The 13,702-nt window shown below is 46.8% G+C and overlaps 1 protein-coding gene across 2 annotated transcripts in view; it reads right to left on the bottom strand.

Moving 5' to 3' along the window:
- Positions 1–13,702, bottom strand: part of FAM102A (family with sequence similarity 102 member A) — a 37,778-nt gene that overhangs the window by 6,113 nt on the left and 17,963 nt on the right. Inside the window, exons 1-10 of one of the 2 annotated variants that reach the window (XM_017810340.1) lie at positions 10,706–10,726; positions 10,499–10,619; positions 10,146–10,175; positions 6,499–6,615; positions 5,965–6,011; positions 3,252–3,403; positions 2,021–2,125; positions 1,567–1,756; positions 1,260–1,381; positions 60–129 (exon numbers count right to left, since the gene is read on the bottom strand). In XM_017810340.1, the coding sequence (XP_017665829.1) occupies positions 60–129; positions 1,260–1,381; positions 1,567–1,756; positions 2,021–2,125; positions 3,252–3,403; positions 5,965–6,011; positions 6,499–6,615; positions 10,146–10,175; positions 10,499–10,561 (896 nt within the window). In that variant the 5' untranslated portion in view covers positions 10,562–10,619; positions 10,706–10,726. Of the gene's footprint in view, positions 1–59; positions 130–1,259; positions 1,382–1,566; positions 1,757–2,020; positions 2,126–3,251; positions 3,404–5,964; positions 6,012–6,498; positions 6,616–10,145; positions 10,176–10,498; positions 10,620–10,705; positions 10,727–13,702 lie in introns of those variants that run through there. The other variant, XM_017810339.1, reaches the window with a different exon arrangement.

The following is a 13,702-nucleotide window of genomic DNA, read 5'->3' as shown; positions in this document are numbered from 1 at the left end:
CAGAGAGCTCACCAATTCCCCTGGAGACCCTCTGCCTGCCAGGCTTTTGGGAAGCTTACCTGTTTCCCAGCTGAATTCCACTCAGCGTAGTTGTTCCATCTCTGCTCACAAACAACCTCAGGTTACTGTCTGCAGAGAGAAAAGCAACACAGACATTAAAATCCAGAGCTACCAACCCTGCCAGGTGCTCCCCTCCCAGACATTGCACAGTGGTCAGCACAGAACAAGTGTGTTTCTGTGGATACATGTGCACACTTTCTGCTGGTGTTCCCACAGCAAAGGAGCCCCTGGGATCTCCTCTCCTTGCTCTGAAAGGGAACCTCCATAACACGAAGCTTTGGAAGAGTAAAGGTGGAGAAATTAATTCAGTGATACTCCTCCAGCTGCTTCTTTTAAGGCAATTCCATTGATGCAAGTTCTTGGTCAGCTTAAGTACATCTGAACAGATGAGATATGGGGCTTCACGATGCTTTTGTAGGCTCACTGGAGAAGACACTCAGCCTGTTCTGCTGGCAAATGGCAGCTCATTCAGTCTAGTTTTAACTCATGCTGAGTGAGGTGTAAATCCCCATATGATAAGAGTGTTACCATGTGCAACGATTTAAGGTGACTAATGGTAAGCTAAAGAAGCACATACAACAAGCTAGGCTCAAGTTTAAAACCTAACAAAAAACCTCAGATAAAAAAAATCAGATGAAAAAGATTGATTTCTATGCTAAACTGAAAAATGAAAACAAATACAGTTATTTTATTAGTTTTCTCTTCACAGATGCTATGATTATAAAGGATTAAACCTCTTCTTAAAGTTCTCAGCCAGACCTGGTTACCAGCACACTATAACCCATAGTTATTCCCATCTTTCTGCAGAGATGTGCTGTTTCCCCTCCAGTTGTGCTCTCCTATTTTAATAAATACCCTTGGGCTGACCCTGGACAGAGGCCACTAGAGCAGTGCAGGCAGCTGATGTAACTGATTTCCACTGCACTGAGAATCAGTATTTTTCCTCTCTCCCCCTGCATGTTTGAGCTCCTGTTCAACCTCTGCTGTCACGTGTGGAACAGCAGCAAGTGCTATTTGTGAATGGATGTGCAGCTCTCAAACCCACATGGTTTATCTACCACAGAAACACCCAGCAAGCACTGAAAGCAAATAGCTGTCAAAAGGGGAAGGGAGCCCCTGGCAGATCAGAGCTGACTGTAAACCCTTGTCAACCTCGCTAAAGAACAGCCCAGACATCCCCTCTGAGACTCCCCTCTCACCTTCAGTATTGCTGACATCTGTGAAGTCCTGACTCTGCATTATTTTCTCCACTATATCATCAGCATCGATCCTGGTGTCATCCACTCGGGTTGGGTGACTCTCCACTGAATCCTTTTTCCTCCTGGGGGAGAGGAAACACATGGAAAACTTACCTTTTCAAGACACATATTTTCATATGCAGTCCTGCCTCTCTTGGCAACAGTCCCCTCCTCAGCGGCTACAATCCGATCTACCGCCGCACGAAAGTCAAGGAGTAGGTTCTGTCTCTCCTTCCCAGAGAAGGGTCTTTGCTCCGCAGTTACTCACCGGGAGGGTCTGTCCAGCAGAAGGGCCGGTCTGGGGGGGCGAGGTGGCTTCTCTAGTTTGTGGTCCCGCTCTCCCTCAGGACACTCCACGGTCATGCTGAGCCCTCCGGACGCGCTGCTGCTGGTGGACGTGTTCCGGCGGTGGGTCAGGTCGGACATGCTGGAGGAGCGGGAGTGCTCCGTGCTGTAACCTGCAAACACAGTGTGATCACAATCCACACCTTCCCCCCCTTCCTGGCAGCACAGTTAACAGGCAGGGCAGCTTCACACCAGCGTTTCTACTCCTGCGTACACAGGTTTAGACACAAATCCGTGAGCTCGTCTGCAGAGACTAAGCAGGAGACTGGTATTATAGAGCAGGGTGAGAGATGGCTGCAAATCACTCACAGGGATTCATCACAGGAAAGAAAATAGATGTGGCCAGTGCTGGCAGAGCTGTGTGAATCAATGCTTACCAGAGATCTTGGACTGCTGGCTGGCATAGCTCGAGTTCCGCGAGTGCCCCGAGTGGAAAACTTCCTCCGGGCTGGACAGGTTCTGATCCGGTTCTTCTGGGACACCTGCCAAGGAACAACAGGACACTCTGCTTACACCATAACCAAGCCAGAACACTGTGCCCTGATCAGCTTGGACGGAACCTGATCTTGGGATGCCAGATCAAGGAAAGGACAAGTCTGCTGGCAGAGCCCTGCTGTCCAGGTCGGCACAGAGCTTAGAAACACCTGGGGAGTAGGAAAGACCACAATGAGCTTCTCTGTCAAGTTTATCACTAATTCTAGCATCTAGCACCTCAACTTACAAACATCTCTGGGGACTTGTAGCCTCTAGAAGGACAGGTAGTATCTGAAGCTATCCCTTGGTAAAAACATTAAGACCAAGAAAGCATCAGATGGCCACTGGCAGTGAAGTGTTACAACCTCTGTTTAGGTGCTTCTGTTACTGCCTTTCCCCCTCTATTACTTGTGAGAGAGCCCATTTAAATCACCTCTGAATCTGATATAGAAACCTTAGCGTAACTTCTGCTCCTCTGCTATGACCCCTGCTTGTCTCCTGCAGGAAGCTTATCTAGAAGTGCACAAATGTAACACATTAGCCCAGCTTTTTAAGAACAGCACTTGCACCCTGTGCTCAGTCACTGAGGTGATGAGACTCGAGTGCTATTTTGGTGCAGTGTATGTGCCTGCACATTTGGAATGTGCTGGGAAGGAGAAAAAAGGCAGTGAAAATGCAGTGTCCTTGAAAACGGGCTCATACAGAAGCCAAAGAACTGCATCAGCAGCTGGAACAAGGCCATTAGACCTCAAACCAACCTCTAAAACCTTCAGAGGAACTTTTCTAGAAGATAACTCTGAGCAACAGAACAGCTGAGTGGGGAACAATGTTGAGTGTCATTGAACACAGTGGAAAGCAGGGATGAGTGCAATGCATGAATTATTAAATCCCCAGCAGTAACAAATCGTTTTATCTCCTCTAACAGGAATATGCATATGGCAAAGACTCATCCTTTCTCTCCTCAGTTACAGTTAGATGGTTTTGTTTTTCTCAATTTTTCTTAATGAGCAATGGGGCTGAGGATGGGAAAACATAAAAAATTAAAGAGTTTCTGTGCTTGCAACTGCTGGGAAAAAACAAAGGAGTGTCCAGACACAGCCAAACGTTGCATGGCTCCAGGATAGGCATTCATACCCGAGCTGAGAATGGCAGTTCTTGGCTTGGTCTGGCGCAGGGAGCCGATGGTGGAGGAACTGCTGCTGCTTGTGGTTCCCTCTCCCTTGCAGGTCAGCTGCAGGGTAGAATCCTGTCCTGGTATGGTGATGGATTTGGCGGTGGAAGGAGGCCTGTAATCAGAGGGAATGAGGTTACAGAGTGCCAGGCAAGGACTGGGAATCATCCCCCAACTCTATCTATCCCATCCTTCCCAGCAGGGGGAAGCTGGCAGCCCTCTGACCAGCAGCTCAGTGGGGTGTTGGGTTTTGTTTTCCTAGATTCCAGACTCAGGTCTTCCCTACCTTGTACTGCATCTGGATTGCATTAACAGGAAAAGGCAAGTTTCCGAGGTAAATTAAGGCAAAGAGGGACCATTCAATCATTTATGCAGGACAACAGGCTCCGAGCTTGCACTGTGCTCCAGAACACCAACCAGAGCTGCCCTTTCCCCCCCAGCACGTGTCCAGTGGCCAGTTGGCTTCACAAACAGGAACCAGTTTGCTGTTGCATCACTGTCAATTCCAGCTCCCTTTCTGCTACACCTTTGTCACTCAAGGGCCAAAACGAAACCTTTTATCCCAGCAACCCCATCCCCCTATGAGAGCACTTTTACAGCAATCAAATAACCTTTCCCTTCTTTAACTGATGATTAAACTACTTTTCAGTGAGACTAAAGTGTTTTTCCAGCTGTCAAAATTATTTTTCTGGTTATTCTGTGTGCTCCCAACATCCCTTTGTAAATGCTGGCTGCAGGGCAGAGCTATGAGTGCCTGGAGCCCCCTCCCTTCCTCCAGAAGTGTTTTTGGGTGGAAGCCACAGAATGTGCAGCGTGGCAAAGTGAATTTTCCTGTTGGAGCCCTAACCTCCCTGCAGCCTGAAATCTGAACTGTAACTAATGGATCATATTATGGTTTTTAAGTAAGGAGTGAGAAATAAAAACTTTTATTTGTCTCACTTGAAGCTCTGAAGAAAGATGCTACATGAGAGGACCTTTGCAGTGTTTTGGGAGAGAGAATAAAGCACTGAGAATATTTTATGTGGGCAGCCAAATGGCTGTGAAGGTTCCAGGAAACCCACATGCCTTCACCAGGAAAAAACCTCCCTAATCACGTTATCAGTGATTTACATGCACACAGGTGCTTTGGAGACTTTGCTTCACAGGTTTGTAAGCCTTTTACAGCCTTATGTAAGCAAAGTGTTCCTGCTCAGCCTGCTCTGCCCCCCTCGGTGACCCCCAGAAGGAGAAGGTTCATCCACCCCTGCAGAAAGTCAGTGCTTGGAAATGATTTCCCAGCACAGTTTTAATTCCTTCCTATCCCCCTAATGAGTGCCATTTACCAGAAGCTCTACTGATCAAGGACTATTCCACATGCAAAGCTTCCATTTTTAGACATTTGCACATCATCAACATATAAGGAGAAAGTGGCAGTGACTGCAAAAATCCTTTAAGAAAATTAGGAGGTTTGACTTTCAGACAACCTACTTACATTAAATGGATATTTATATCCAATTCTGTATAATTTTCAGGCACTCTAACAGTAGGACTTGCTTCCATAGCAAAGGAACAACAGGTATTTTTGTCAGACATATTATTTCCAGACATCCTAGTACCCCAGATTTAAAACATCTGTTACTGCTATAAAATTATGGTTTAAGATATCAAAAACTTCTTTGTTACGCTTCCTTCTGAAGCAGAAATTCTTCAGAATCAGATGACATTGATTTTGGGCTTGAAGGTCTCAGGAAACGCTGCAGCACCATGAAAAGCCATTCACAAAACAAACCTACCAAAAATTATGCAGCATTTTATAACACAAATGCAAGCTAATTTATAAACACTTCAAGCTAGCTCCTAAAATTAGACTTTTTAGCCCAGGAGACCACTGCTGCAAGAGATGGCCTCCAGGTAAAGCTTTCTTCTCTTGTACTGCTGGGAGTCAAAACCAAATATTTCTGTGGGCACGTGGCAGCCCTGCTGTGTGCAGTCACACACCTTCCAGCACACCACAGCAGGGCTTGGACTGCAGAGCCCTGTGACACCACACTGCAGTGTAAGAGGAGATGCTGCCAGGATATTTGTTAGTTGATTCACCAACAATTCTTTAAGCAGCAAAACTGCTTCACATCTTAACCGTATTTATTCTTTCCTAGCACAAAAAACCCCACAGGACTGCAATTTCTCTGCTAATACAAACTGCAAACCCTTTAGAAAAAGAAAAAACAACCCAAAATTAAAATGTTTCAGCCTTGCAGTATTTTTGTTGCTGTTTCAATCTGAGATCTTTATCCCGCATGGTATGTGCTGAAGCATGTCCATTTCCAAGGCTGTTTTCTTCAGTGACCTTTGTCCTCTTGGAGGTCAGTGAAACCAACCCCAGAGCCATGAGAAATTCTACCCTTCAGCAAAACATGAAGTTTGTCATCAGCATCTACTGGTTTCCACAACCTAAACTCACGCTAGCAGGGAAAAACACTGTGCACAGCAATAATCAAACTGGGAAAGCCAGAGCAGAGAACAAAACCGATCAACAGCACAGGCTGGATAACGCTTTTCTGGCTGATTCAAATGCTTTTAAGCTTTTCCCTGTTCTTCCCAATATCAAGGGCATTAGTTTTCCTCCTCTACATCAGTTTTAGTCTCCAGCAGAGAACTGCAAAAGGAACAGGTGTCCTGGTCTGCCCAGAAACTCACGTTTTGAAGCAGGGGTCCCCCGAGAGCAGCGACATTCCGATGGTGACCTGGAGAGGGGACACAAGGAACATCTTTAGCAGTGTTCCTCACTTCACAACAGCCACGGGGTCAAGGGCTGGGTGTAAAGATTAGCAAGATCTAGTTCCTTTCCAAAGGAAATCAGCTTCAGGGATTTGGCAAGGTATTTCCCTTCCTGCCCGAAATCCCTGGCATCGGTAACTTCAAGTGGTTCAGCAGGACACCAGCCCAGCCACCCTGACAATGCACTCAGAATCTCCCCCCTCCCTCCTGTTCCTGGTTTCTTTGATGACAGAGAACGTTGTTAAGGGTCATCGCTTGGCCAAATCGATGCCAAATTATCAAAGGGCAACTCTGATAATGGGAAGCTTCCCAAGTCAGTCTAGCAGCACAAAAGCAAAATCCTGTCTCTGCACACTAACAGGACCTTCTCTCAGGTCTGGCACTGCACTCTGGTTGTGATCTTCCCCGAATTCAGTCATAGCATTTCAGCTGTGGCAGTAGCAGCTGCTGTACCTTTAGGATGGAGTTGTCCTGTCGGGTGTTCTTAGTATCATATCCTTCCAGCAAGCAGCAACGGACAGTGGATCCAGAGCCCGCAAATTCTGCCAGATTTAGATCAGCAAAGCCCAGCTGCAGCCAAGAAAACAATGGAGGGGAACCAGAGAGAACAAAGGTTACTCAATAAAGGGATACATGGTGTCACACACACCAAAAAAAGAGAGAGCATCTGTGAGCAAGGGCAGAAACAGGAGTGGTGGCTGTGAAGATCCCCTGTTCTTGAGGATGGGCAGGGTCACCTTCCTAATCCCAAGTCAGACAGACACTGGGAGGCCTTCAGGAAGCCAAACCTCTGTGGAGGAAGGGCAGACAGTGGTGGTGCTGGCCAGGACAGTGTTAACCAGCCTGCAGCCGTTGCATAACCAAGGACATGGAAGGCACTAGGTCAATGATGTGGAAAAAACAGAATCACACATACACAAACATAATAAGGCACTCTTTGTATCGGGCCATCCCAGAATGCAGTGGAGCATGTGAACCAGGAGATGAAAGGATATTGTTACAGAGGAAAGTGACACCATCCTGAAAAAAACAACTGAGATTTCGGCACAGGGAGTTGGAAGCCCGCAGCCATGGAGCAGTGTGTGTGCCTCACCCCTCAGAGGCAGCTGCTGGGCTGGGGAACTCCTGGAGCAAAGTTTCCTCAATGCTGCTAAGGCTTAACCAGCAACGGGGATGTTTGACAGGCAGAAGGGAAGAAAAATATTTGGAGAGATTTACTTGTGAGCTCTCTAAACCTCCTCTAACAATGGGGAAGCAAACAGGGAAGGTGACAGAAGGTTGAAGACCACAGGTAAATTCAAAGAGGGCATTGATGCCTCCAGAGTAAACACAAACACAATGAAGGATACCTTTGTTTTCCTGCCCTAATTCCTGGTGTAGTAACAGAGTGTTTCAAAGAAAAAGTTACAGCTTGTTTTATGCAGAGCTTTAGGAATACAAGTCAGTTGTGTCTCATCTAATCTGACCAGGAAGAAATGCTGTACCCCATGTTTGGACAAACCATCCAAGCATGGAGAGTTTGCGTCACTTCAGCATCCACATCAGCTCCCAGGAGAACACAGAGCACAGGTGGAGCAGCAGCAGGTCATTCCAAGCACTGCAGAACATTCCTCCTGCCCCACTGTTGACAGCTGGATGACACAACTGAACGGGGAGCCCCAACAGTAGCACCATCCTACGGAAATGTGGTGCTCTGTCAACTGTGGAAGCCGATAGGGAGTCAGCACAAACCACAGCCATTGCCACAGGAACCCTGGCTCCCATGGCTCCAAATCAAAAGTCTAAACCACAGTCTGCTCAAGATATATGATTGAAGGGGAAACAGCACCAACATTAGCATAGCTGCTTCCTCCACCCCATTCGCAAAAGGGAACTCCTGATGGCAAATGAAAAAAAGATGTGGGATAGAGAGGGAACCTTTCATCAGCAAAAAAGGAAGGAAAAATATATCCCAACTTTTCTCCCTCTCTTCTCCCTTCTTAACAATTCCCTTAATGCATGTGTTTCTCCAGCCCTTGCCCTAGAAATTCCTCTGTCTCTTCTAGCCAAGGGCTATGCTGCTTTCTAATTATTCACCGATAAGGGAGAAAACAGCAAATTTTTATCTCTTGGAGATAAACAGGACAAGAGAAAGCAACAGAAGGAGCTGCAATCCATCACTGTGACAAAGACACAGAACAACCACACTAGGAGAACAACAGGAGTGGCCCAGACCCAGTTCCTTTTTCTGCCACCACAGCACTAACTTCTTGAAGAAGATCGACGTCAGAGTGTGGGAGAACCCTCCAGCGACCCACACGGTGTGCTGAGGTCAGAAGCTTTTTCAGGAAGCAGACTCCCAGTATATAGAGGAAAGATCCCTTAACAAAAGGATGTTTTCAGATATAACCTTTCAGAATAGTTTCCTCAGTTTTCCAGCCAGCTGATAGTGTTTCTTCCAGCTCAGAGGAAAGAGTTTCCGCTTTATCAGTCCTTCCTGTTGTCTTCCGCTCCATAACCCCTGACACTGAGGTGACATTCACGTCAAACCCAAAGGTGTGCAAGTCAGTGGAAACTCTGCCTGGAGCACAAACAGCTCCATCACTCTCAGCCTCTACAGAGGGCATTCACAAGTTGCATTATCCTCTATATTTGCTGCCACGATTCGAGGAGTTTTCAGCTGAATTAAGATGGTTCAAAAAGGTGTGGACTTATTTTGGTTTAAAATGGGAAAATAGTTGCGTGGACATACACCACAGACTTCTGCTAGAAACATTGGGAAGCCCAGATCAGTTAGTCCTGTCATGAGGGCCTGTCTGGAATAAGCCTGGTCCATAGGGCATGACTGCAATCACCCTGTTTGGTGTGACATCCCTTGTGCCTAAGCTGCTGAAATGCTCGGATCATCTTTTAGGAGAACACATCAATTTTCTTCAGAGAAGACCAAGCAAGAGATGAAAAGCACGTGAGATTTGGTCTAAAATTCTGGGCTGGAGCAAGGAGGTCTCTTTTAAATGCCACTAAACACAATTGAGTAAAAAGGAAGTAGGTTAGAACATGGCCTGAATAAGAGTCCAGGTTAATTCCACCATGGAAACATGCCTTCAGGCTTCCTTTAATTCTGCATTTCCAAACACTGTGGAAAGCTTGAGGATGGACGCTGCGGGAGGCACAGACTGATGGATTTACTGTGTCTCAGAGGCATGTCTCTTCCTCCAGCTCTGCTGCTCTCCCTGGACAGGCAGCCCTGCAGAATGAATAACCTCCCCACAGCGTGAATTTAGTGAAAGAGAAACTGATGGCCCTAGAGACCATGTCCTAATTAGCAATGAAAAAGGAACAGTGTGGGCAGCCACACTGCCCTGTCTCACACAGCACAGCAGTTCATAGGAGTGCAGTGCACCCTTCACAACCCGTTGCCTCCATGGTCTCAGAAAGGATATTGATGAGAAGAAATTCTTAAAGGGCTGTGCGTGACCTGAGCATCTGTTTATTAGAAACCAGCAGCAATGACTCATTTTCAAACAAACATGATTTTGGGCACTGTGTGAGCTCAGCTTCTAAGCCAACATTGTCTCTTGATCCAGCACAAGGCAGAGAAGGGGGTGGCCCATTGTCTGTTCCGTAGCAGAGGCAAGAAAATGAGGAGGAAACAAACCAAAACTAAGATCCCTGCCGATCCATTTGGTTTTTGCCTCAGTGTCTCCTATGCTTTGGAAGGCAGTGATTCCTGCTGTAGGTTTCTGCCTGCACTCACAAGGCAGTGAGGTGCCTGCCCCAGCCCCAGCTGACTGCTGTGTTCTGGAGAACAGAACTGGAGTCTGTGTTTCTTTATTAGGGAGACGCTGCCAGAAGCCAGAGAGTTCACATCTGACTCAGAACTTCCCCAAAGTCTGAGGACATGCAGATCATCTTCTCAAATCCACATCCAGTGCAATCTGGATCCTATCCTAGCAAGGGATTTTTTTCGGAACTCTCTTAATTCAGGCTTAAACTCAGAACTAATGAGCATCTCTCCAGACTGCTTCACTCAGCAGCCACTGGTTTCTAATGGGTGTCAAGGACTAACAGGAGACAAGGCCATCATCACTCTGCCACATTTGCCCTTTCTGTGCTCTTACCTTTGAGTAGGTTTTTCCGCCCTTCAGCTCCTATAATGGGAGACAAAACAAACAGGAAAAGCTGCTATTATATGTACTGGGGAAACAGGGGGAAAGACATAACTCAATCCTGGAATCTGCTCTCAGGATTCACAAATCTCTGTCTCTCAAGAGCTACCATGACCCTGGTTGCTCCCACCCTCCATCAAGTACCCTTGCTGGACAGAGAGGCTCCATTCCAGCACATCCTGGCCCACACAATCCTTCCTTCCCATCACAGCCCGTGCAATTTTTCCTGCTGACAAAAAGCACCCAGTAACCAACACCAGTGCACTGGTGGTACTACCTGCCAGGAGCAGAAGCTGGATGCTCACCTTACGGACAGACACTCGGCAGATGCAGGGGTCCAGGAGCCCTGTGGCGGGGTTGGCACTCATTTTACACACAAAGGTGAATTTCTTTTTCCAGCGGACACAGTTTTCCTGAACTTCCTCTCTGTGAGAATGAAAAAAAAAAACCAAACAACAGAAACATTCTTCAAATAAAAGTACAAAGCCAAATCAGTCTTGACTATTAAGTACCTTTTTTAATGGCTGGCATCCTGGCCTGTAAAGATCCTGTGCAACACAGCTCGGTCCACACCACCCGAAACGGCGCCACACAAGGGCGTTACACTACCATTAAGCTTTTCACTAGTCAATAAAGGTAAAATCCACCTAGGTTACAGGCAGACTAATCATCTCATCAGCAGAATTTGCCTTTAAAACTCTCACAAGCTCTCTGACATTTCCTGCTTAGCCGGTTTAGCTCATTCACCGTCCGGCGTGGATGGAGCCAATCTCTGTAACCCAACTGGGCTGAAGGTTCACAAGCTTATCTTCCTCCAGCATGCCTGTTTGTACAGCCTCTGCACAGTGAACGTGCTGTGTGTCCTGGATGGTTTGTCCTTCCCTGCTTCTCATGCTGGGAGGAAGCCAGTGAGGACAGCCAGCTCGAAGGAGGACAAAAACACATGTGGAAATGCTCCTGGGTTCAGGCAGACAGGGCCATGCCAAGCAAACACTGCACTTCAAATCATGTGGGGGGTTCAGATGCAAAGCAGTTTCTGCCAGGGAGGAGGTGGTTTTGCTTGCACAGCTTCTGATCAGCCTATCCTAATTTCCAGGGTGAGTGGAGAAGCACATGGCTCCTGCCTGAGCCTGCAGGAGGAAGAGAAGATGCCTTTCCGAGCACAGGAATTGCTTCAGGTACAGCTCTGGCTGCTGCAGAGCCCTCAGGGGAAGCTGGATTTCACCTTTCAAAAGGAGCCTGGAAACAAGGCATGTGGGTCCTTCCACAGAGCTCTGGTTTGCCCACTGAGCCTCCGCAGGACCTGATCCATTTATGGTTCGGAGCTTGGCCCTCAGCCAGGTCAGTTCTCAGAGTAATGAGGTCAGGGGAGGAAGGGAAGGCACTGCTGACGGCTGTGAGCAAGCAAGTTTGCATCTCGCTCTTATCTCTCCTCCTAGCACAGGACTAAGGGGCAAGGGCACCTGATAAACTGTTTGCTTTTGCAGGGAAAGGGAGGCTTCCCACCATCTGACCCGGGCATGGTGCAGGCCAAAGGGATTGGTGGCAAAGGGGAGAATGATCAGCCTTGGTAGTGCCTCAACTCTCCTCCTGGGAGGGAAGGGGCAGAAGCTGTAGTCCAAGCAGCCCTTCTGCAACCTCGAGCTGAGCCCAACAGGACAAATCCAGGGACTGGATCCCAAGCCAGAAGGTCCCTGCTGGTCCTCTGAGACATTGTGGGACTGAATCTGCTGGCCAAGACACAGAGAACAGAAAAGGAGTCGCTGACAAATAACTGAAACCTGTAATCCTCTGTAATGCAGATAAAGGCTGATCATCCCTGTTTAAAACAAGAGAAAACAGAAGGCAGCAATTCTTTCAAGGTAGAGAACTTAAACCCCTTCCAGACAGAACTCAGGCTTGCTATTGAAGTCAGTGAAAAGCGAGACATCTAAGTGCCAAAAATACCTTTGAATCTGGGATTAATTCAAGATGAGATCTGGTTCTCATTGCTCCACTCAACTCACTCCAGCTCTTTCAGACAGGAGAATAAACACTTCCGGAGGGAATAAAAAGGTTTTGCCTATAATAAAATATTCACTGAGCCAGCCAAATTAGGCAAGTTACATTTCAGATGTGGGTGCCTTAAACCTGACTCAGTAGCAGGTATCTTGAATGACCTAAAGGAAGGAAAACTCAGGCACAGATGAAAAAGAGGAATTCAACAGAATGGAAAAACACTTGAGGACACATGTGCTTCAGTGATGCAAGGCAGGTACAGGGGGATGCAGAAATCACTGGATATTTTAGCAGCATTAGGTGTCTTTAGAAAGGAATTGCTGGTTTCTAGAGAGCAAGGCTTCACGCTGAGTGCTGGAAGGCAGCTACAAGTGAACGATGTTCAATCAGACAGGTAGAACAGCACACTGTTCACAGTTCACACACTTTGTTCTCAGCCCTGCTCAGAGCTCTAACTCCTGCAAAAGTGAGTATTTACGGGACTAAGCTCCAGCTCCCAGATCCCGAAGCTGCTCTGTGAGTGGGATCATCAAGGGCTGCTGCAGCACGAGTTTCCTTACTCAGGAGTTCTCACTCTTTTTACAATGCAGCCATGATTAAGCATCTGCTGGATGCTGCTAAGTCCAATGAAGGCTAATTACTTCAAAACGCGGCAAAAAAGTACTGATTAGTAATAAAGAGCTTCATAGCTAATTTGCCTTTAGCAAAAGCTCTGCTAACAGACATTCTGCTTCTTATTAGGGATGTGTGTTGGCTTCCCAAAACTGCCGTAGATACCACACAGTGCAAGGGATTAAGAAAAGGATTTGGGGGGGGTTATGTTACCCACAGAACAGTGAACACGAACCCGAGCTGCAGGTGCAGCATAGCTTGGGGCTTTTTATGTCTTTGGAATAGTCTGCACAGGGTGAGAAGGAGTTTACAAGATAAAATGCTGAGCTGCTCTCCAGTCACAAGTTTCACAATCATTTGACAATGAATTTCAACCTCTTTTTTTTTTTTTTTACTTTAAAGAGTGGCTCTTAAGGGTGGGGGCTGGGTCTGTATCATTAGACAAGCAAGGGACAGCTCTATTGTTTCAAACCAAACTCTTAAAAATTAATTCCACACTTCCAAAAGATGGCATGTGGGGAAGCAATGGGCTTTGCCTATCCACCTCCCACCAAGCTATCGTCAGGCTGGTAATTAGAGAACACTAAAATAGGGACAAAAAAAAAAAGGAGAACTCAGATGATGAGCAGTTTTGTACTTAGCCCTAGAATATTCTCTGATGTACAATTAGGAACCATCATACAGAAACAAAAAACACACAAGGAGGGTGGTGAGGGTTGCACCGAGAGGCGTTTCCTTCCATCCTAATCACAAGGCAACTAAAAGTGAAGCAGAAACTCACAGTTTAAAACCAGAAGTGTCTAATTTTAAGTTTTACTCTGTATTTGGAGAGCCAGAAATAGTTCAGACCAATGCCTGGTACCAGGTGCCAATTCAGTGGGTCTTCTTCAGAAGTTTTA

This window comes from Lepidothrix coronata, unplaced genomic scaffold (genome assembly GCF_001604755.1).
Source record: "Lepidothrix coronata isolate B3197 unplaced genomic scaffold, Lepidothrix_coronata-1.0 Scaffold28, whole genome shotgun sequence".
NCBI classification, from domain to species: Eukaryota; Metazoa; Chordata; class Aves; order Passeriformes; family Pipridae; genus Lepidothrix; species Lepidothrix coronata.
This window is presented reverse-complemented; position numbering and strand designations above follow the sequence as displayed.